At 37.5% G+C, this 22,150-nt stretch overlaps 1 protein-coding gene across 2 annotated transcripts in view; it reads left to right on the top strand.

Annotated features, from left to right (window-relative positions):
- Window positions 1–141: 141 nt before the first annotated feature.
- CDK13 (cyclin dependent kinase 13) overlaps window positions 142–22,150 on the top strand; it is a 90,850-nt gene continuing 68,841 nt past the window's right edge. The window contains exon 1 of one of the 2 annotated variants that reach the window (XM_039849278.1): window positions 142–2,171. In XM_039849278.1, the coding sequence (XP_039705212.1) occupies window positions 955–2,171 (1,217 nt within the window). In that variant the 5' untranslated portion in view covers window positions 142–954. The remainder of the gene's footprint in view (window positions 2,172–22,150) is intronic. The other variant, XM_039849279.1, reaches the window with a different exon arrangement.

Genomic DNA, 22,150 nt, shown 5'->3' with positions numbered 1-22,150 from the left:
AAGAACGAGGGGCGGAGGAGGGGTTGTGGAGGTTAAGGCCCAACCAGCAAGTCCCGTCGCCCTCCCTCCTCCTGACGAGGAACGGAGAGGGAAGGGGAGGAGCGAGACGGGGTCGGCCGCGCACACCAGAAGCCTCCTCGTGGGAGGGAGGGGGGAGCGAAGGGAAGGGGCAGCTTCGCCACCTCTACTCGCAGCGAAGCAAGAAAGTCAGGGCCCAAACCCACCGCCACAGATTCAGAAACGCTCCCCCACCCGCATCTCCCCGGAAACAACCCCCTGCCCAGCCCTGCACACTCGCTGCCCCAACTGAGGGCCGCAGCCCAGTCGCCTTCGCTTCGCCGGCCGTCCCTGCGGGACGCAGAGTGCAGGACGCCCCACGCCGGGAGTTGTCAGGCCCAAGCCACTTCCGAGGCGCCCGCCGTGTGTAGCCGCCACCACTGGAGGACGACGTCGACGCCAAGGAGGAGGCGGCGGAGGCGTGTTGTTGTCTCGCCCACTCCCCTCCCCTGAACTCGCACCCAACGTCAGGTCGCGATGGAGTGAAGCGGCAGAGAAGGTGGTACTTCCGCGTTGCGCTGCCTGAGCAGAGAGCGCGGCCGACGCTGCTTCCCCACCCCTGGGGGGTACTTGGAGGACTCCGGGCTCCCCCACAGGTCAGCCCCCGGCGCATCTGGTGTTTTTGCTGCTAAGAATAGGACGACGAGCACGATCGGGAGTTCTGTCGCCCGGATTCCTGCTTCCCTCAGGCCTGGAGGCCGCTGCGTACCCCACTGTGACCTGGAACCGAGGGACCCGAGTCCCGACCCGGATTATCGTGGCGTGGCTCCCGGCCGACCCTGGTGCTCGGTGTCCCTCCGCCGCCGCCGCTGTTCCCGTTTCCGGAGGGGGAGATGGCCAGGATCTGACCCGGGAGGAGGCCGCACCCGCGCCGCGCTCTGCGGCGAGCTCTAGGCGATGCCGAGTAGCTCGGACACGGCGCTGGGGGGAGGCGGGGGCTTGAGCTGGGCGGAGAAGAAGTTGGAGGAACGCCGCAAGCGGAGGCGATTCCTGTCCCCTCAGCAGCCGCCGCTGCTGTTGCCGCTCCTGCAGCCGCAGCTCCTGCAACCGCCGCCGCCCCCGCCGCCTCTGCTCTTCCTGGCTGCTCCCGGCACGGCCGCCGCCGCCGCAGCCGCCGCCGCCGCGGCCTCCTCCTCTTGCTTCAGCCCGGGCCCCCCTTTGGAGGTCAAGCGGCTGGCGAGAGGCAAGAGGCGCCCAGGAGGGCGGCAGAAGCGGCGCCGCGGGCCCCGCGCCGGGCAGGAGGCGGAGAAGCGTCGGGTCTTCTCGCTGCCCCAGCCGCAGCAGGACGGCGGTGGCGGTGCTAGTAGCGGCGGGGGTGTGACCCCGCTGGTGGAATACGAGGATGTGAGCTCCCAGTCCGAGCAGGGGCTGCTGCTGGGGGGGTCCAGCGCGGCAACGGCGGCGACGGCTGCCGGGGGAACGGGGGGCAGCGGCGGGAGTCCGGCCTCCTCCTCCGGCACCCAGCGGCGGGGGGACGGGTCAGGGCGCAGGCCCCGCCGAGACCGCCGCCGCAGCAGCGGCCGCAGCAAGGAACGCCACCGTGAACACCGGCGGCGAGACGGACAGCGCGGCGGCAGCGAGGCCTCCAAGTCCCGCAGCCGCCACAGCCACAGCGGCGAGGAGCGGGCGGAGGCAGCCAAGAGCGGCAGCAGCAGCAGTAGCGGCGGCCGCCGGAAAAGCGCCTCGGCTACATCTAGCAGCAGTAGCAGCCGTAAGGACCGAGACTTGAAGGCTCACCGGAGCCGGACTAAGTCGTCCAAGGAGCCGCCATCGGCCTACAAGGAGCCGCCCAAGGCCTATCGGGAGGACAAGACCGAGCCCAAGGCCTACAGGCGGCGACAGCGGTCCCTGAGCCCCCTAGGAGGTCGGGACGACAGCCCGGTGTCCCACAGGGCCTCGCAGAGCCTGAGGAGCCGCAAGTCCCCCAGTCCGGCGGGAGGTGGCAGCAGCCCCTATTCGCGGCGGCTGCCGCGCTCCCCGAGCCCCTACAGCCGCCGACGCTCCCCCAGCTACAGCCGCCACAGCTCGTACGAGCGGGGCGGCGACGTGTCTCCCAGTCCCTACAGCAGCAGCAGCTGGCGTCGCTCCCGGAGCCCTTACAGCCCTGTGATCAGGTGAGTTCGCTGTCCCGTGCGTTCGTCTTTGGGCTGGCTAGATCCTCGGAGGCAGGGAAAGTGGTGATTGGTCTCTTAAAAACTATTGAAGTCTAGAAAATCCAACTTCGGACTCGCTTCAAGAACTGAGGGGCGTTTTGGCGCCTATGACACCCTTTAGGGGGTTGAAGGGACAAAGCAACAGTTCCAGCAGAGCTTTTCTCCTTGCTTCTGCAGGGAATATTTCAAAGGAAGAGTTCAAAGTTTTAAACTTGTTGCATTAACATACCAAAAGGTTTCTCAACTGCTCTTTGTTTTTCCAGCACAATTAATTTGGGTAAACATAGACTTTGTATAATTTGTCATAATTTTGAAAGCTCTCTGAAGAGCTTTCATTGTTGGAGACAGACAAAGTAATGGACTACAGTTTAGGGGCTCAATATTATAAAGGAGAATTTGAATCACTTGATATCAGAGTTAGCTATAGATAGCAAATGTGTCGTATGATATAACGATGGGAAAAGCAGTCTTTCTGTAAAATGTATTCTTTCAATATGTGAATAAAGTTTATGTGGAAACTTACAGTTCTAAATTCTGAAGATAAGGAATATAATCCATATTGCGATATTCTGGTGTGGAATAACTTCTTAGGCACTCTTTCAAAATCATAATTTAAAAAAATAGAAAAATAAGGATTGTGGTTTCTGTGTGGGTTTGCGATGATATCTAGTTGCTAATAACATAAATGTATTCTAGTTGGTGTAATCCAGTGTAACCAGTGAATGGTTTAGTACATTCTTACACTATTACACTATTTACTTTTATTCTAAGTTATTATTTACACTTTAAAGTTATATTTTTTTAAATATTAGGATTTTCGTTCAGAAATCTTTAAAAGGTACAATTTAGGGAGATTGGACTAAATTTTTTATATAGCCGTTATGCCTTGTTATATATTCTCCAAAAAAAGTGAGTGTTGATACATACTATCTGTTAAGCAAACTGAATTAAGAATAATCTTTGAATATTTTGCATGTTCTTATATCCTTTAAGATGTCTGGAAATTCTAGGCCTTATAGTTTAGGCCATAAACTATACAAAATGATGTCTACATTGAATGTGGTTTTCCTATTGGCTTAGTTTTCAGTAATGCAAAGTGGATGCTAAGTACTTCTAAGTATGAGTTCTGTTGAATCTCAGTACAATATATGTATACCTGTAAAATTAGCAGATGTTTTTGAAGTGTTAGACTAGTAAATATTTGTTAAGATGTGTGAGTAGAGATCTAGGTGTGAGTTTATCTTTAAACCAAAACAACTGTATGAAACTTCATTTTTACAGTGTTCAGACACACTAAAAATGATAGCTGATGCTTTAAGCTATCAACACTGAAAAGTTATTTCACCAAATTTAACCTTTTTATCTTGTAAGACCTTATATTTTACTTTTAGTTAAGATATTTCATGTTTACCAAAAGCTTTGCACTTTTTTTCAATTGAATTTGTTTTTGAAAACTAATTAAAGTAAGTTTTAGGAATTTAGATAGTGTTTTTAAGTATATGGTGTAATTTTACGAATGGATTTTGTGTTTATCAGGCTTTTTAGTTATCGATACTTTAGCAAGTTCCTTTATTATCTAATAGGGCTATGCATTTTGGTTATATTATGTAGTAGTTGTATGTATGATTAGGGTTATTCATGCTTAGCAGACATTGAGCACATGTTACATGGCAGATACTGTCCTAGAATTGAGATATAGCAGTGAAGAGAAAGACAAGGTCTTTGCCGTTGTGAAGCTTGCGTTCTAGAGGACCATTAATTACGGAATCTTTTAATGATGTTTTGTTGACCACTAGTATTTCTAAAGGCTTGGATTTGGAGTAAGCTTTAGAATATCCTGGCCAACATTCCTGACAGCTGGCCATTTGCTGTGTGCCTGAATATATCTCGAAGTGGAAAGACGTTGTTTTGAATACAGCCTGTTAGATGAGATTTGGAAGAGTTACAGTGTTGGTTTGCCTAGAGCATTCACAAGACCCTTGGAGACTCAGTTTCCTAAACTGTAACAGGGAAATACTTGTTGTTTTATTTTTTTAATTTCAAGAATTAAATGAAAATTTGTAAAGTACAGAAATAGCATAGACTGTTACAGAAATGTAATGTGGTTGAGATATTGAGTAGCTTGAATTGTTAGAGTTCTGCATATTGAAACAAATCCACCTCTGTGTAACTTATACCTATTGGTTCAAGTTGAACTCTTTGGAATGATACAGAGCAAACTTGTGTGCTACCTCTTTAAATTGTAAAGACAGTTTCCATGTCTTCTTAGTCTTTTCTTGTCTTGGCCAAAAACCTCATTTTTCATGATGTATGATTTTTAGGTTTTTCACATAATATCTACTTTGTCAAATGTCCTCCTTAAAATGTGGGGCCAAGAATTTACAGCTAAAATAGTTGATTAAAAAACTTAAGGTTTTTAACTATAGTAAATGTATTATTACTGTTTAGGAGCAGCTAATTGAACGCGTCCAGATTAATGCAGAAAGTTTTATTTGCTTTTAGAATTTAGTAGTAGTGGTAAGTGGCCCATGTTGTTTAATGAATGAATAGACTGCTGGATTGGGAGCCCCTGAAGGCAACTAACCTTTCTTGTCCACTGTTGTAATCTTAGTGGTCAGTATAGTATCTGGCATTAGTAGATTCTTAATTGTTGAATGGGTAAATGAAGGAGTGATGGAGTTTGCTGCGCATGTGAAATATTATTGTGGGCCTGGGTTACGTAAGTATTTAATATAGACCGTGTGTTACGCTGTAGGAAATGGTAGTGTGATCTTTTTCCAGCCTACATGGAGCTTATATGTTAATGAATTGTCTGTGTAGATATTTTTAAAGAAATGTATATACATTCAAAGTACTGGTATTGAAACCATAGTATTGATATATTTTTTTAGACATTAGTTCCTAGAATCCTCTCCATTTTATTGACATCTACTTTACAACCTCTTTGCCTTCATCCAAATCTTAGGTGCTTTGCTCATGCTTTTTTTCATCAGCCCCTTCTTAAGAAGCTTTACTTTTTCCCCTGTATAACTGGTTTACCATATTTATTACCTGACTGTTGGAGTGTGGGAAGTCTTGTAATTTTGCTGATTGACCCTGTAATAAATTTGAGGGTACACTGAAGAGAGAGGCTGTTGAGGAAAGGGAGTAAATGGTACTGACAGTTGGGTTTTACTGTGTGCCAGACATTGATGAATACTTAACATACATTCACCTACAAACCCATGTGGTAGTTGGAAACATTCCTATTGATAAATTGAGAAATGGAAACTAAAAATTTAAGTGATTTGTTTCTAGATCAACTTGGATTCAAATGCAGGACTGATTCTAAAGTACATGTTCTCGATATTATGCTGTGTTGAACCTCACCTGGCATACAGGGAAGCTGACCACATGACATAATGATCTGTTTTGCTAAAATTCATCCCCTGTTTGTATATTCATATGTTTTCTGTTTCCTGGCCATCTTTATAGCATTTTTGAGGATTTAAAAAAAGGAATTATTCTAAATATTCTTTCAGTGTGTTTTGTCTTTACTAATTAGCTTTTAGAAATATGAAACTAAAAACATTTCTTAAAGGCATTAATTTCACTTCGTTATTGATGGTCGTTTTGTAGTGGGATATCTTGATTCGAAGTCACTCAAATCAGATCAGTTACAATTAGTACAATACATTTTTATATATAATTGGTTCTATTCCACCAAGAGGCAGCAGAAGCCTCCATTATGGAAAAATATCAAGACCCCGAAAATCTAAACATGGGTGGACCCTCGATGTAAATAAGTGAATTTGTTAATATTCACTTGTGTGTGATATGGGGTATCTCTGTCATGGATTATTTAGTGTTTTGTCCGTAAAATTTATTCAAAAATGTGTAAAATGAAGGTATTCCAGAATTAAAAAAGCTCCTAACACTCGTAAAATACTACTCATTTGTTATGTACTTAATAGAAATAAATCATAAATATTCTTGGATGAATGAAATTCTTAAAATGCTTTTAAAAAGTGTCAGAAATATAGGATACTAGAATAAGTGCAGAAACAGAAGTGATGGAAATTTAGGTGAACTGTTTTAAGTCTCCAAACCTGTAATAACTCCTTTTATTGAGTTAGCCTTGTATTTTACTCCTTCTCAGACTAAACCTTACCTGACATTTACATCTCAGTCCTTATCACATTTTTGTTCTAATACTGATCTCATTTCCATTTCTAGCACCTTTGTTCAGACCCTCATTTTTTATCACACTTCTTGTTAGTATTTTTTCTTCAATGTTCATCCATTTTCTTCCTAGTACATTCTAGGAAGAAAACATCAGGAGAGTTTTCTTAAGATCTTGGTCATACTGTGTCACTTCCCTTATATAGAATTAAGTCCAAACTTCCTAATGCATCATCAGCTAATGCCTTTTATGATCTGGCCCCATTCTATCAGAATTCTGTTTTTAGAGGCACTTTTATTTCTCTATATTTTACTCTTGCTGTTCTATTAGCTTGAAATTTCTTTTTTTCCTCTTCTCTGCCTCTAGCTTTGCATTCAATACCCAGCTCAAATTCTACTCTCATGAGACCTTTCTCCATTCATTTAGAAAAAGTTCATGTCTTATATTCCTACAGCACTTTGCTTTATCTTTGTTACAGAGCTTTTTGAAACACTATTTAATATTCTAATTATTTGAACGGCTATATTTTTGTTATCTCTACTGGATTTTAAGGTCTTCCAGGACAAATTCCAAAGTGTATTAGTGGTTGAATTAATTGAAATAGCATTTTATCTTACAGATTAATGCAAATCAGCTTTTGGACGGATACCAGTTATGTCTCTAAATGTACTTGCCATTTTGGTTCGCGTATACTCTAGGATAGGGAAAGTAATTGTTTTGATTTATAAGGAGAGAATTTAAGAACCCTCTCTAGCTTCTATTTTCTTGGAATGAGTCGAGGATGCTGGGAGTCACTTTTAGTGCGAATTGAATACATTCAGACCTAGTGTCTATATTTGTACTTTGTTGTACTGCTCAAGATAAATGACCTTTTTTGTGTGTGAAAATTTTCTGAGTAGACTGTATGTCAAGCTTTCATTTTCTAACTCTGAAAAATTGTAGCTATTTCTGAAAAACCAGTTAATAATTAATGTTGCTTAATTTTCATAATTAAAATCATTTGGATATTTTTTCTTATTGCCTACTTTTTCTGAGTATTAGTTAAGTTTTTGGTACTTTGTTTTTAGTTGGCTTTTTTCATATGTAGATATTTCTAAGCTTTAAAATGGGTATTGGTAGCAAAAATACCAAGCTAGAATCAGAAGTATAACTTCTTTGCAGTGATTTTTATTCCTTGAATTTCTAAATTGTGGGAGAATCTAATGTTCTTACTATATTTGAAAAAAAATGAATGTAGATTAGAGGATAAAATTTAGGTTAAAAACTGGAATTTATATAAAATGGAAATGAGAAGGATAGTGAGAGGAACTGAAACTGAAAATAGTTAATGGGCTTCATACCTCCCCACGTTTCCGATTCTTCAGTTTCAGTTGCATAGGGGCACTTTCACTGAGATATTTTATTAATGCTCCAAACTTAATTTATCTAACATTATTTTGCCTCTCTTGGAGTTACTTTTTTTTTTTTTTGCAGATACTGCTCTTTATTATTTTTTACCTGTTTTATAAAGATAAGAGGTTCATGGCAGAAATTTTCAATTAGTATAGAAAAGTATGAGGTTAAATAAAGTCCCCCTGAATCCAATCACTTGAGATAATAATCACTTTTGACATTTTGATGAACATTCTTCGTGTCTTTTCTATGTATGTATGCATAGGGATATAAGATTTTACATAAATGAGAACATGCTACAATGCTGTTTTGCACCCTGTACGCCATAGTATATTCTTTTTATTGGCTTCTAGTGTTCTGTTGTATGGATGTGCCATAAATTGTTTGGCCAAGGTTCATTTTGCTAGACTCTTAGTTGTTTTTTCTTTTTCTTTTCTTTTTTTTTTTTGTGGGTATGTTTCTATTGCAAATTTTTTTCTGTGCATTTGTCCCATAATACCTTCTAGATTGGATTTTCCAGAGGTAAAATTGTTAGGCCAAAAATGATACACACATTTATAGTTTTGATATACTGTTATACTGCACCTTCAATAGGTGTTTACTAATTTGTATTTTCCAACAGTGTGGAAGTACCCATTTCCTCAGTCCTACCAATTGAAAACATAGAGTTGTCAATTATCCCATTATTTTCATTGCTTTTCTTTAATTTCTAATAAGGCTGAATTTGTTTTCATCTATTTATGTTCTAGTTTCTTGATTCATTTTTGTTTTCTTGTTACTTTATGAGCCTTTTTTGTATTAGAGGTATTAACTGTCTTTTTTTTGTGTGGCATTAGCAAGTATCTTTCATGACTTTGACTTTTGTCTTTTAACCTTGTTTTAAGAAGTTTTTGATTTGTGCATGTGTATGTGTGTTTTAAGTGGTAGTATTTCTCTCAGGAACCTAGTACCCAAATTTTAGTAATACTTATCTTGTCTCCCTCTCACTTCTAACAAATTGCTTGTTCTGTTGGTCTTTTGACAGTGGCATTTAGTCCATCTTATTAGTTCGAACTTCCTTAGTTTATGGACTTACCGTTGGGTCTGCTTGTTTTTGGGTCTTTACTCTTAGGGCCCCTCCTGTTTTCTGCATTTGAATTAATCTTAAATACTATTTTCTGTCATTTCTGTGAAACATATTTACAGAATCAAATTCTTGAACTGGGCATTTAAGATTCCCCACCTTAGACTTACCTAAACTACCCTTATTCCTTACTATATATGCTGATCACAATACAAACTGCATTCCTTAGTATTTTTCCTTCCTTCCTTTCATCCCTCCTTTGGAGGAGGAGGAGGAGATAAAAGTTCACTTGATGTGGGTGAACAGAAATTTTCCCCCCTGCCCCTTATCATATGCCACAGTCATCTTATATATCCATCTAGTGTTTCTTTATGTAAATACAAGTAAATATGAATATGTTATTTTCCTCCTTATTTTATACAAAAGACAGCCTGTTATATAACCTGTTCTGTAACTTGCTTTTTTTCCTTGACATTTATGTCCTGGGGATCTTTTCATGTTGGTACAGGGAGAGCTTCCTCATTCTTTATCAGAGCTGCATAGTATTCTATTGTGTGGATGGCTGCCTCATAGTTAATTGAACCAGTTCCTTACAAATGGACATTTCAGTTGTTTCTAGTATATGCTGTTACAAGCAACGCCTCAGTGAACAAATTTTTAAACGGTGGCACAACACTGCATATCCTACTTAAAATGATGTTATTCTTCATTTTTAGAATGCTGGTTGGTTTTATTCGTTGGTAAATTCTCAGTTACATTAATGAGACGTTGATGATGGGACTGATGTCCCTTCATAATTTAAGAATCACTAGTATGAATGCCCATGGAGGCCTCCTGCTCTATCTCATGTTTACTTTACTAATAAAACCTTTGGAAATTTTTATAATGAAACCTACTTAAGACCCTTTGCTCAATAAATCTAAGCCACTGATCACAGCAATTACTGCCATGGCAGCTGAAGAGCAATTTAACAAGATAATGGTGAAAAGATAAATTACACCTCAGATCCTTCTTTTTGTTTTTTAATTTCATCTCCCACCCCTCTCCCCTTTTGCAACCATTGGCTTGTTCTCCATATCTATGGGTCTGGACTTCTTACTTTATTAAAAACATGGAATTGTAAGCCCTCTGTACTTTAGTTTATGACATTCCCTCAGTTGGCCAATCCTATTGCCCAGTCTTCCAACTATAGTTCAGGTGTCATTTTATCTGTGATATCTTCATTAATCGCATCCAGAGTGATTTCTTTTAATTCGTTTAGCACAGAGATTTCTTTTATGAATGCTTAACTACATCCAGGATTGTATTATAGTTGCCTTTCTCCCCTCTTCTTAGCTATAAAGGACATGTTTTAGTCATTCATGTTTTTTAAAAATACAAATCAGTTTTATTGAGGTATAATTTGCATACAATATAATTTACCTATTTTTATTGTACAGTTGGATGGATTTTGACAAATAGGTACACTTGTGTAATCATCACCATAATCATAATAAAGAACATTTCCGTCATCCCCCAAAATTCTCTTTATCCCTTTGCAGCCCACCTCCTACTCCTACCTGTGGTCCTTGGCAATCAATGATCTGCTTTCTGTGACATTACTTTTACCTTTCTTGCATGTTCTATAAATGGAATTATATAGTATGTAGTCTTAGATGTCTGCCTTCACTTAGCATGTTCCAGTGATTTTTTTCCTTTCTGTTGCTGAGTAATATTCTGTTTATGGGTATACCATTAAATTGCTTATCCATTTACCCAGTTGAAGAACATTTGAGTTTTAAGTTTTTGTTTATTGTGAACATTTGAGTCTTTTGTTTTTATTACTTGAGCATTACAGTTGCTTCATATTCTCACAAGTTTTCGTCAGTCTTTCATTTAGCTGTTCCTAGTGGATGTGTAGTGGCATATCATTGTGGTTTTATTTGCAATTACCTAATGACTAATAATGCCAAGTATCTTTCCATATACTTATTTGCTCTTCATATCTTTTGTGAAGTGTCTTAAAATGTTTTGTCCATATTATTTATGAATTAGATTATCTTATTAAGTTATAAGAATTCTATACATATTCTTATACAAGCGCCTCGTCAGATCCATGTTTTGCAAATGTTTTTTCCCAGTCTGCGGGTTGCCTTTCCTTAACAATAATTTTCAAGAGAAGTTTTACATTTTGATGAAATCCAATTTAGCAATTCCTTTCTTTTATGCTTTGTGCTTATTGTGCCCCTCCCTCCCCCGCCAAAAAAAAAAAAAAAAAAAAGGAAAATTTGCGTAACTCATGGTCATGAAGATTTAAAATACACATCTTCTATTTATCACAGCCTACGTTCATGTATAGTAACATTACAGGAGTATACTTCCATTTTCTTCCTCTTGTATTTTGAGCTGTTCTTGTCATGTCTTATTTCATACATATGTATAGACATGAAATTTAAGAATGGGAAAAGTCAGTTATGTCCACTTTAACATACACCTTTTCAAACACTTTCTCATCTCTTTGTGTAGATTGAAGCTTTGATGTAGTGTTTTCCTCTGGCCAAAGGAGTGGCCATTTCTTATAAGGCAAGTCTGTTGTTTGGTTTGAAAGATATTTTTGCTGGGTATGGAATTCCACATGGACTATTTTTAACCCCTCAGTACTTTGACTTATTCCACTTCTGAATTGTGTAGTATGACAAGAATTTCTATAATACTTTGTTTTTGCTTTAGCCATCGGATTGTGAGTCCCACAAGGTTCTTTTTAAATTTTAGTGTCTCTTAAGTACTGACTGCAGCATATGATAGGTGCCCAACAAATGATATTAAAGTGATTTGGATAGGAAAATATCCAGAACCTCAGAATTGAAATAAAGTCCTGTTGCTATTAACTGGGTCTAATATTGGCCTATGAATAAATTCATAATGACTAGAGCTAGACTAATCAAAAGTATCTGCCTTTGGATAAATCAAGTATCAAACTCTCTCTCTACTCCTCACCATCTTTTTCTCTCTTCAGTGAAACGTGAACAGAGAATTTATGCTCAGTGAACTAGAACTTGTTTGCCTGAGCCAATTTGCAAAAAGTCAGCCATGTGTCTTATTTTTTTAACTTTTTGTGTTGCGTAAGGAACATAAAGGAAAGGAAGTATACTTTTAGAACAAACAGAACATGTTTCAGTTTTATGTTTATTTTTTCTAGTTTCAAAAATAACATCTTTTTTGAGATATAATTCACACATACCATACAATTTACTCTAATTTTAAATGGTACAATCAATAGCCTTTAGTATAGTCATAGAGTTGTGCAACCATCACCACTAATTTTAGAATATTTTAATCACCCTAAAAAGAAACTCTGCCTATTAGTAGTCACTCCCCATTCCCACCTCTCCCAGCCCCTAGCAACCACCAATGTACTTCTGTCTCCATGGATTTGCCTATTCTGGACATTTTATATAAGTGGAATCATACAATTCATGGTCTTTTCATGTAGGTGTAATGTTTTTAAGATTCAGCTGTGTTGTAGTATGTATCAGTACTTCATTCCATTTTATGACAAAATATTTTTCTGTTATATACGAATGTCACATCTTATCATCAGTTGATGGACGTTTGGGCTGTTTCCACATTTTGGCTGTTAAGTATACTTCTGTGAACATTTATGTACAGACTTTTCAAAGAGTTATGTTTTTATTTCTCTGGGGTATATACCTAAGAGTGGAATTCTTGGGTTGTATGGTAATTTTATGTTTAATGTTTTAAGGATCTGCCAAAGTATTTTAGAAAGTGGTTGCATCATTTTTATATTCTGACCAGCAATATATGAGGATTCCAATTTCTCCACATCCTTGGAAATAGTTGTCTTTTTGATTATTGCCATCCTGTTGTTTAAAATGGTATCTTATTATAACTTATGATGTTGAACGTCTTTTCACGTGTTTATTGGCCATTTGTATGTCATTTTTTGGGAAACATTTATTAGAATCTTTTACACATTTTAAAATCCACTTGTCTTGTTGAATGTTAAGAATTCTTAATATAACCTGAGTATAAGTCCTTTAATATGATTTGGAACATTTCTTCTCCTAGAGAGAGGAATTCTTGTGTACAGGAGTCAGTTTTAATTAAATACAAAGAAATGGAATCTTCCCTAAGTAATTTGTTCATAACCATTTCAGCCGTTTTAACGGTGTATCTTTGGACAAGTCACATAGCTTCTGAGTCATTGTCTGTGGATTCAAAACAAGAAGGAAAAAAGAAGTCCTAGGGTGAGATGTCAACAAAACAACCAAAAGACTACTGTCCAGTGGGCAGATCTTGCGCCTTGGTGTAGCTGGGTAGATACCAAGTATAAAGGAAAAAGCAAAGGTCTTAGAAAACTTGAAACCTAAGTACTGTGAATAGGGGAGCAGTAAAATAAATTATGGTACAGATACATGATTTGCAAATATTTTCTCCCTGTATCTCTTTGTTAATGTTTATTGTAGCACAAACATTTTTAATTTTGAGAAAGTCTAGTTTATTTTTTTGTTGTTGCTTATGCTTTGATGTCATATCTAAAAAGGCTTTGCCTAACTGAAGATCACAAAGATTTCTATATTCTAAGAGTTTTACAAGTTTTACCTCTTACTCTTGGTCTTTGATCTTTTTTCGTTAATTTTTGTGTATGGTGAGAGAAAGAGGTTTGGCTTCATTCTCTTTCATGTGGATATCCAGTTGTCATAGTTGTTATAAAGATTATTCTTTCTCCATTGAATTGTATTTGCATTCATGTTGAAAATCCACTGACCATACATGTGAAGGTTTATTTCTGGATTCTCAATTCTATTTCATTGATTTACATGTTTGTCTTTATACCAATACCACACAGTCCTAATTTTGCAGTAATGTTTGAAACAGGAAGTGTGAGTCCTTCAACTTTGTTCTTTTAGATTGCTTTGACTTTGTTTTTTTGGGGGGCGGCGGGGAGAGGGGATTGCATTTCCACCTGAATTTTAGAATCAGCTTGCCATTTTGTTCAGAAAAGGTAGCTGGGACTTTCATAGAGATTGCACTGAATCTATAGGTCAGTTTGGGAGTATTGCCATCTTAATAATGTTAAGTCCTTTACTACATGAACATGAAATATCTTTCCATTTATTTAGATTTTCCTTAATACTTTCAGTGGTGTTTCGTGGTTTTCAGGGTACAATCCTTGAATATCTTTTGTTAAATTTATTCCTAGGTATTCTTTGTATGGCTCTTGGAATGGGAGTTTTTTTGTTTTTTTTTTCGTAATTTTATTTTGATTGTTCATTGCTAGTGTACAAAACTGCAATAGATTTTTCTATATTGATCATTTTCCCCCACATCCTGTTGACTTGTTTCTTAGTTCTAATAGTTTTTTAGTGGATTCCTTACGATTTTCTATATGCAAGATTATGTCATATGCTAGAGATAATTTTACCTTTTTTTTTTTTCCCTCAGTCTGGGTTCCTCTTATTTCTTTCTCTTGCCTAATTGAAGTGGCTAGAATCTCAAGTACAATGTTGATTAGAAGTAGTGAGATTGGGCTTGTCTTGTCTTGTCCTTGATCATATAGGGAAAGTATTTAGTCTTTTTCCACAGTGATGTTAGCTGTTAATTTTTCCTAAAATTTTTGATTAAAGTTGTTTCTTTCAGAGTATAATTTTTGATGCCAAAAAAAAAAATTCTATATGCTTTGGTCAACCCTTAAACACAAGCTTATGTAATTATCCATTATTGTCTTAGGGGCTAAGAAAAGAATAAATCTCATATTTGTTATGAAAAATACATTCATTAATGTTAACAGTATTTAATGTAATTAGTGTTACTTTTAAAACACTCATGATTTTCTAGATTTAATTCTTTGAAGTTAAGCAGTAGGTGTAGTAGAGTAGGAATAAATCTGTACAGCCTTTTTCATTTTTATTAATGAATGTGATGGTGTTTTTTCAAACTGTACACTTTGGTTTGTAATAATTTCCAGTGGTGTTCATCTTTAAACTTTTCTGTATTTTTCAGTTTTCTATAATAAAATTATTTTACTTCTTTTAACCTGTACTCTTTTTTAAAACTTATATATGAAATGCTTAAACAGTACAGAGGCATGCAGAACAGTATGTGAAAGAAACCCTTTATGTCTTTTTCATTCCCATTCCCATCTAAATATATAATCATGTAAATAGATTGGTGTACATCCTTTTTCTGTGTATATACATACATAAAAACATATGTGCTAATATACCTTAGTTATGTTATGCCATAAATGTTGTTACTTACATGCTTTTCTTTTTAGCAGTATGATTTGAAGATCTTTCCAAATGGCTGCTACATAAAATTCCATAATGAAATTTATCAAGCTTCATTTAACCATTAATTATTGGGCACTAAGCTATTTTTCCTATATTACAAGCAACTCTTTAAAAGATATTGTGTAATAATATTATGACACAAATGGAAATGCTCTTATAAGTGGAATTGCAAATGAAAAGCATTTGATAAAAATACTACCAAATTGCTTTTTAAAAAGGCTTAGTAATTTTATATTTCCTCTCGTAAGTTATGTATTAGCATTTCTCTGCATTCACATGAATACTTAATATTTTCAAAATTCTATTTTGGCCATTCTGGTGGATGCAGATGTATTACCATTACTTTATTTTGCCTTTTCTGGTTACCAGAGAGTAGAGAGCATTTTAATTTCTTTATTGGCAATTTGTATTTCTTCTATGACTGTATTATTTTTCTAATCATGGCTACTGTAGTTATTAAAAATAAGGAATGTTTTGCAGTAGAAAAATTAGTTTTGCTCATTAAATCTCTATTGGATAATAGATGTAAAATGTTTGGTTGTTAATAAAAAAAATAAATTCATCTCAGTGTTTATATGAAGAAGCTAATTGACTAAATGTACTTGTCTCCTGACATTTTAGTTTAGGTAAAATTTTATCAATGGATCTATGACTATTAGTTAACTAGCTGGATATCAGTTACGCAAAGCATTCTGCTAGTATTCGCAGGCATTCAGAGAAGTAGATAACCTGTTGTTTCCTCATTTATTTATCAAATCAATAAATATCTTTTGATCCTTTATTGCATGACAGAAACAGTTTTAGGCACTGGGAATACAGTGATAAATAAGACACTGATGGAGGAGAGAGGAGTATATATGTGCTAATTTATCTTTCTGGTAAGGGGAAGTCTCACTGTGGAGTTGATAAATGGAGACCCGAATGATGAGAAAACTAGCCATGTAATGATCTAAGTATCTCAAGAGAAAACAATATGTGCTAAGATAACAAATCAGGAAGAAGTGTGACCTTTCGAAGAATCAGAAAAGAGTTTAGTATGATTGGAGCCTAGTGAGTGAAGGAGGCTGTAATAAAGGTGAGAGGCAGTTTGAGTCTTGTGGATCACAATAAAGTTTTTTACTTTTATTCTAAATGCAGTGAGAAGCAATGGGAGAGTTTTAGGCAAGGGCATAACATAGTCAAATTTATGTTTTTAAAAGACAGATATAAAATACAAGTATGTAACAGGTGTTATGTGATTTCAGCAAATGGGGAGGTTGCAGAGGAACTTTAGCTTGATCCATGAAGATAAGAATTAAATAAATGGAAGGGAAGGATATAATATGATGTGTTACGATAAATAATGGCTGTCTTTAAATTGGGAGGCTTGGTCTTAAGTAATGACTCTGTCTCTTCATAGCTCCTGGCCTCTAAGTAAATTTCTTAACCTTTTTTATTTTAGTTCTCTCTAAAATCTTTCTCTACCGTGCTTGCTATGAAGAGCAAGTCAAATGAAAAATGCCTGTAAAGTGTTTTGTAAACTGTAAGGTTCAAAGTGATATGTTTGTTTATTCAATAAAAGACTGTTATGGCATTATGTGATGGGCCGTGGAATGATGAAAAATTAATTAGACCTGGTTCTCGCTTCTCAAAGAGGATGTCGATATATATATAGTCTACTAGACAATGTGGTAAATAAAAATACAAAGTTAAGAGTAATAAAGATCATAAGTTCATAAGTAAGAAGAATGCAGATAAAGTGCTGTGGGGATTCAAAGAAAGGAAAGCTTGCTTCTTTCTTGGCCTTGGTGGTAAGGCTTTATGAACAAGGAAGGACTCTTGAACTAGTCCTTGAAAGATGCATAGGACTTCAGTAGAAATGGAGGGAAGAGAATTTCTCAATAGGTGAATCTGTGGGAATAAAAGCATGGAAGGAAACATCAGGCAAATTCAGAACTTGATAAAGAAAGTAGGTTGTGGCCACACAAATCATGCAGCACCTTAATACTAGGCTGTGAAGGTAGATTACATTCAATGGGAATTTCATCAACAGTGTACTTAATTTTGCTGATGTTTATTGAGCATCTGCCATTTCTGTGTTTCTGCTAGCCAGGGCTATGAAGATTACAGTGATCTCAGTTTAGTTGGGGAAGACAGGTTAATTATTATTCTAATGAGATGATCAAAGGGCGGTAGGATTAAAGTGTGGTAGGATCATAGGACAAGGAACATTTCCAGCTGCCCAGCTTAATAAAGGAAGGCTGTGTAGAGGTGTGGTAGACCTGGTGTTTGATATGAAATATTCCTTTGCTTAGCTGATAAAAGAGGTGAAGAGAGGAATGTAGAGAAACACTCTAGGCCTAGCACTTTATGTGTTTCGGGATGGCTAGACAAGGTCTTTGTATGCAGTGCAAGGCGGTGAGATTTTGGTGGAGGGGTAACTATTGAAAGATTCAGGTGGTATTACGGAGGGTAAATTGGAAAAGGTAGAGACTAGACATGGGGAAGCTGGTAAATGGCCATTTTGGAAATGGCGTTTTATGGTATTTGGTCTCTATACCATTTGGGCCAAGTGAGATGATGATGATGATGTAGGACCTAATGTGAGATGTAGCTATGGGGATAACATTCTGGAAAATGGAGAAGATGCTCAAATGTAGAATTGCCAAGACTTGGAGATCAATTGGATATGGAAGAAGGGAGGAAAGGGACTCATGGACTATGGAATTACTTCTGGATTTCTGCTATTTCAGTGGATGCTGTTGCCTGAGAATAAGGTATATTTAAGGAGAAAGGGGGTGGGTTTGAAGAGGAAGCTTAATAGTTTTAGCTGATTGTGTTGAAGGTGCGTGAAGGATAGTTGGGAGTAGGTAGGATTTCTGGGGGTGTATTCATTGTTTAGGTGATAATTTAAGTCATAAGCATAAATTAAATTATTGTGGGTGAATGAGTATAGTGGAGAAGAGGAACCTTAAGGAGCGCTTAGAGCCAGCCATAGAAGTAAGAAAATAATCAGGAGGAAAAAAAGTAGTGGAAGTGCTTAGAAAGTGTTATTAAGGGTGTAGTCAACATTGTCATTGCAGATACTGATATTTTTCTTTCTTCCTTTCTCCCTCTTCCTCCCAAGAAAAGGTAGGTAGGCCATTGGTCACCTTAGTAATTACCGTGAGGATACGAGCTAGAATTTGGCTGTAATTGGAAGGAGAGGTAAAAATACAGTAGCAGGGTACCATCATTTGCTTTTTTTTTTTTTCCAGGTCCGGTTTTATAGATTTGGGTTACTTATTTCTTGAGGGGAAATAGCAAATGGACAGCAAAGAGTTGAAGTCACAAGTAATAGTGTTGCAGTAGAGGAGTCTCCTTGCGTATTGCATCTCAAACTTTAATGGGGATCTTGTTTGATGCAGATTCTGAATTAGAAGGTCTGGGTTGAATCCTGAGGTACAGCATTTCTGACAAACTCTCAGCTGCTGCTGCTGCTGGTCTGTGTGCCACAGTCTGTGAAGTAAGGATCTAGAGAGTATGGGATTTACAGCATTATCGAGCAGCGGTCTTTAACCTTTTTGGCATCAGACACTGGTGCTCCTATGAGAATCTAATGTCTGATGATCTGAGATGGAGCTGAGGTGGTGATGTTAGTGCTGGGGAGTGGCTGCAAATACAGATGCAGCTTTGCTCAATCTCCTGCTGCTCACCTTCTGCTGTTCAGCACAGTTCCTAACAGGTCACGGACTGGTACAGGTCTGTGGCCTGGAAGTTGAAGTCCCCTGTTATAGAGGACTTAGCCTCGGATGGAAGGAGAAACACCTGTATTCAGGTGGAATGTAAGTTGGATGGAGATACAGATTAAGTTTGCAGGCAGGAGACGTACCTGATAATCTTGTTTTGTTTTTTGTTTTTTCCCCTGCAAAATGGAAACGTAAGGTAGTGTTAAGAGAGACTTTGGAAACGATGTTATGAGCTTGAAGATATTTGTGAAGATTTGGAATAGCTACTAAAAAGAGAAGGAAAGTGAGTGAATTTGAGACATGTAATAACCACTGAACAGTGAGGATGAGTTTATTTGTGGTGTCTAGAAATAGTTGAAGCAGGGAGAAATTAGATATGAAAAGATCAGTCATTTTTAAGATGATAAGGTAGCCTAGAGGAGAGGTAATGAAGTCTGAAATAGAACAGTGTTTTTGAGAATAGAAGACGAGGGTGTGCTAGGCTGAATAATGGCCCCCTTCAAAGATGTTCATGTGAACTGGTGAATATATTACCTCACATAGCAAAAGGGACTTTGTAGATGCAATTAAAATAGGGATCTTGAGATGAAGAGATGATCCTGGATGGATATTATGTAATCACAGGGTCATTATAGAAGGTAGCAGGAGGTTTGGAGTCAGAAAAGGCCATGTGATTATAAAAGCAGAGGAAGAGAAGAAATGTGATGATAGAAGCAGAAGTTGGATTGATTAGAGACCATGAGTCAAGGAATGGACAGCCTTTAGAAATTGGAGAAGGCAAGGAAACAAATTTTCCTAAGAGACTGTAGAAGGACTAAAGCCCTAATGATATGTTTATTTTAGCCCACTGAGACTGATTTTGGACTTCTGATCTCCAAATCTGTAGATAATAAACTTGTGTTAAACCACTAAATCTTTTGTAATTAAAATTTTTTTTACAGCAGCAATAGGAAACATGCAGAGAAGTATGGGTGTAAGGGACTGTAGAACTAAAATCAGTAAAATTAGACAATTGATAGGATGTGGTAGGGGCACAAGGAAACTGGGAATATTTCTAGTCTAGGTAAATGGGTGGAGGAGAGTGGTGGAATTAAAAATAGAGAACGGCAAGGAGCAGATGTTAGAGGAGAGTGTTCACTTTGCATGTAAGTATGGATTAGTATGGGTGAAGATTTGAAACAGGAGATGAATTTAAGAGGCTGCTATAGTACTATTATAGTTAATAGAGCTGTTAAATTCTAATACATGGTATACCATTTTGATCACTATAGCTTTGTAATATAGTTTGAAATAGGAAGTGTGTTGTCTTCAGCGCTGTTTTTTTCTCAAGATTGCTTTGACTATTCTTGGTCTTTTGTTCCATATGAATTTTAGGATTTTTTTTTTTCTATTTCTGTGAAAAATGCCATTGGAATTTTCATAGGGATTGCACTAAATCTGTATATCGCTTTGACTAGTATGGACATTTTTAACAATATTCTTCTAGTCCATGAGCATGGGGTATCTTTCCATTTATATATCTTCAGTTCCTTTTACCTCCTTGGTTAAATTTATTCCTAAGCATTTTATTCTTTTTGGTGTTGAAAATGGGGTTGTTAATTCCTCTTTCCAATAATTCATTGTTGGTGTATAAAAATACAACTGATTTATGTTAATTTTGTATCCTGCAACATTACTGAATTTATTTGTTCTAACAGCTTTTTGGTGAAGTCTTTAAGGGTTTTCTATCTGTTAGGAGCATGTCATCTGCAAACTGAGAAAAGTTTACTACCTCCTTTCTGATTTTAATGCCTTTTATTTATTTTTCTTGCCTAATTTTCTGGCTAGGACTTCTAATACTGTGTTGATAGTTGGGATTCATTGTCTTGTTCCTGACCTTAGAGGAAAAGCTTGCAGCTTTTCATCGTTGAATATGATGTTAGCTGCGTGCTTGTCTTATATGGCTTTTATTATGTTGAGACATGTTCTTTCTATACCCAATTTGTTTAGTTTTTATCATGGATGGATGTTGAATTTTTTTTTTTTTTTTTTGGAATCTATTGAGATGATCATAGGATTTTTATCCTTCATTTTGTTAGTGTGGTGTATCACATTGCATGTATTGAACTATTCTTGCATGGGAAGCATTTTTATACCTTCGTTGGTGGGGGATTGTCAACCTTTTTTTTTTTTGAAATAGATATAGCTACTATTAGCATGTGAAATAAGCAGGGTAGGAAAATTAGGCTAAAAAATACTGCGAATAGTGGCTACTGTATTGGATATCATATGTGTAGAACATTTCTATCATTCCAGAAAGTTCTGTTGGGTAGCACTGTTCTATATTATTTTATATAGTGAGATTGGATATTATTTTAGTAAAGTTTTTAAGAATCAGTGTTTGCTAATTAGGCACAATTTCATAAGACCTGGACTTTTGGAGAGATTGTATGATATATAGTCAGGTGGACAGTACACCATATTCTCTTGCTGAGGAACACTAACCTAATTAACAATGAGCATTAATCTGTTGGGTTTCAAGATACTGAATTTTTATCCTGGTTTTACATTGCGTTGTATGAATTTGGGAAAGTTTGTTAGAAACATAAAAGCATCTTTTAACTTCTTAAAGAGATCCTATAACTTCTTAAACATTAAAAATGAACAAGAAACAGCTAATGTGTATTCACTGCAGAGTATACAGTATAGAAATACTAGAAAAAAACATTTTAAAAAATTTATTTAATTAGTTTTAAGTATACAGCACTTTGGTTAGACATCTATATAGTTCATAAAAAGATCCCCCCAATTGCTCCCTCCCTTCCCTGATCCTCCACCTAGCCAGCATATTAATGCTAACTGCATTCCCTATGCCATGCTCCCAATCTCCGTGACCATCCTTCAGCTACTAATTTGTACTTCTTTAACCCTTCACTCCATTCTCCCATTCCCCCAACCCCTTCTCCTCTCTGTCCATCACCAAATTGTCCACTATATTTGTCTGTTTTTGATTAGTTTATTCTTTAGATTCCGCATATAAGTGAAATCATATAGTGTTTATCTTTCTCTGTCTGACTTAAATACCTTCTAGGTCCATCAAAGCAATACCTTTTTCCATCCCCTTCCTTTTAGTCTGGGTATGTCTTTTAATCTGAAGTGAGTCTCTTAGAGGCAACCTGTAGGGGTCTTTTTTTCCTTTCCATTCATCCACTCTGTCTTTTAGTTGGAGCACTTAATTCTTTTCCATTTAAGGTATTTATTGATAGGAATGTAGTTGTTACCATTCTTTATTCCTGTTTTTGATACATGTACTGGCTTGATGGTGATAAATTCTTTTAGCTTTT

This window comes from Pteropus medius, unplaced genomic scaffold (genome assembly GCF_902729225.1).
Source record: "Pteropus medius unplaced genomic scaffold, Ma_sr-lr_union100, whole genome shotgun sequence".
NCBI lineage: Eukaryota > Metazoa > Chordata > Mammalia > Chiroptera > Pteropodidae > Pteropus > Pteropus medius.
This window is presented reverse-complemented; position numbering and strand designations above follow the sequence as displayed.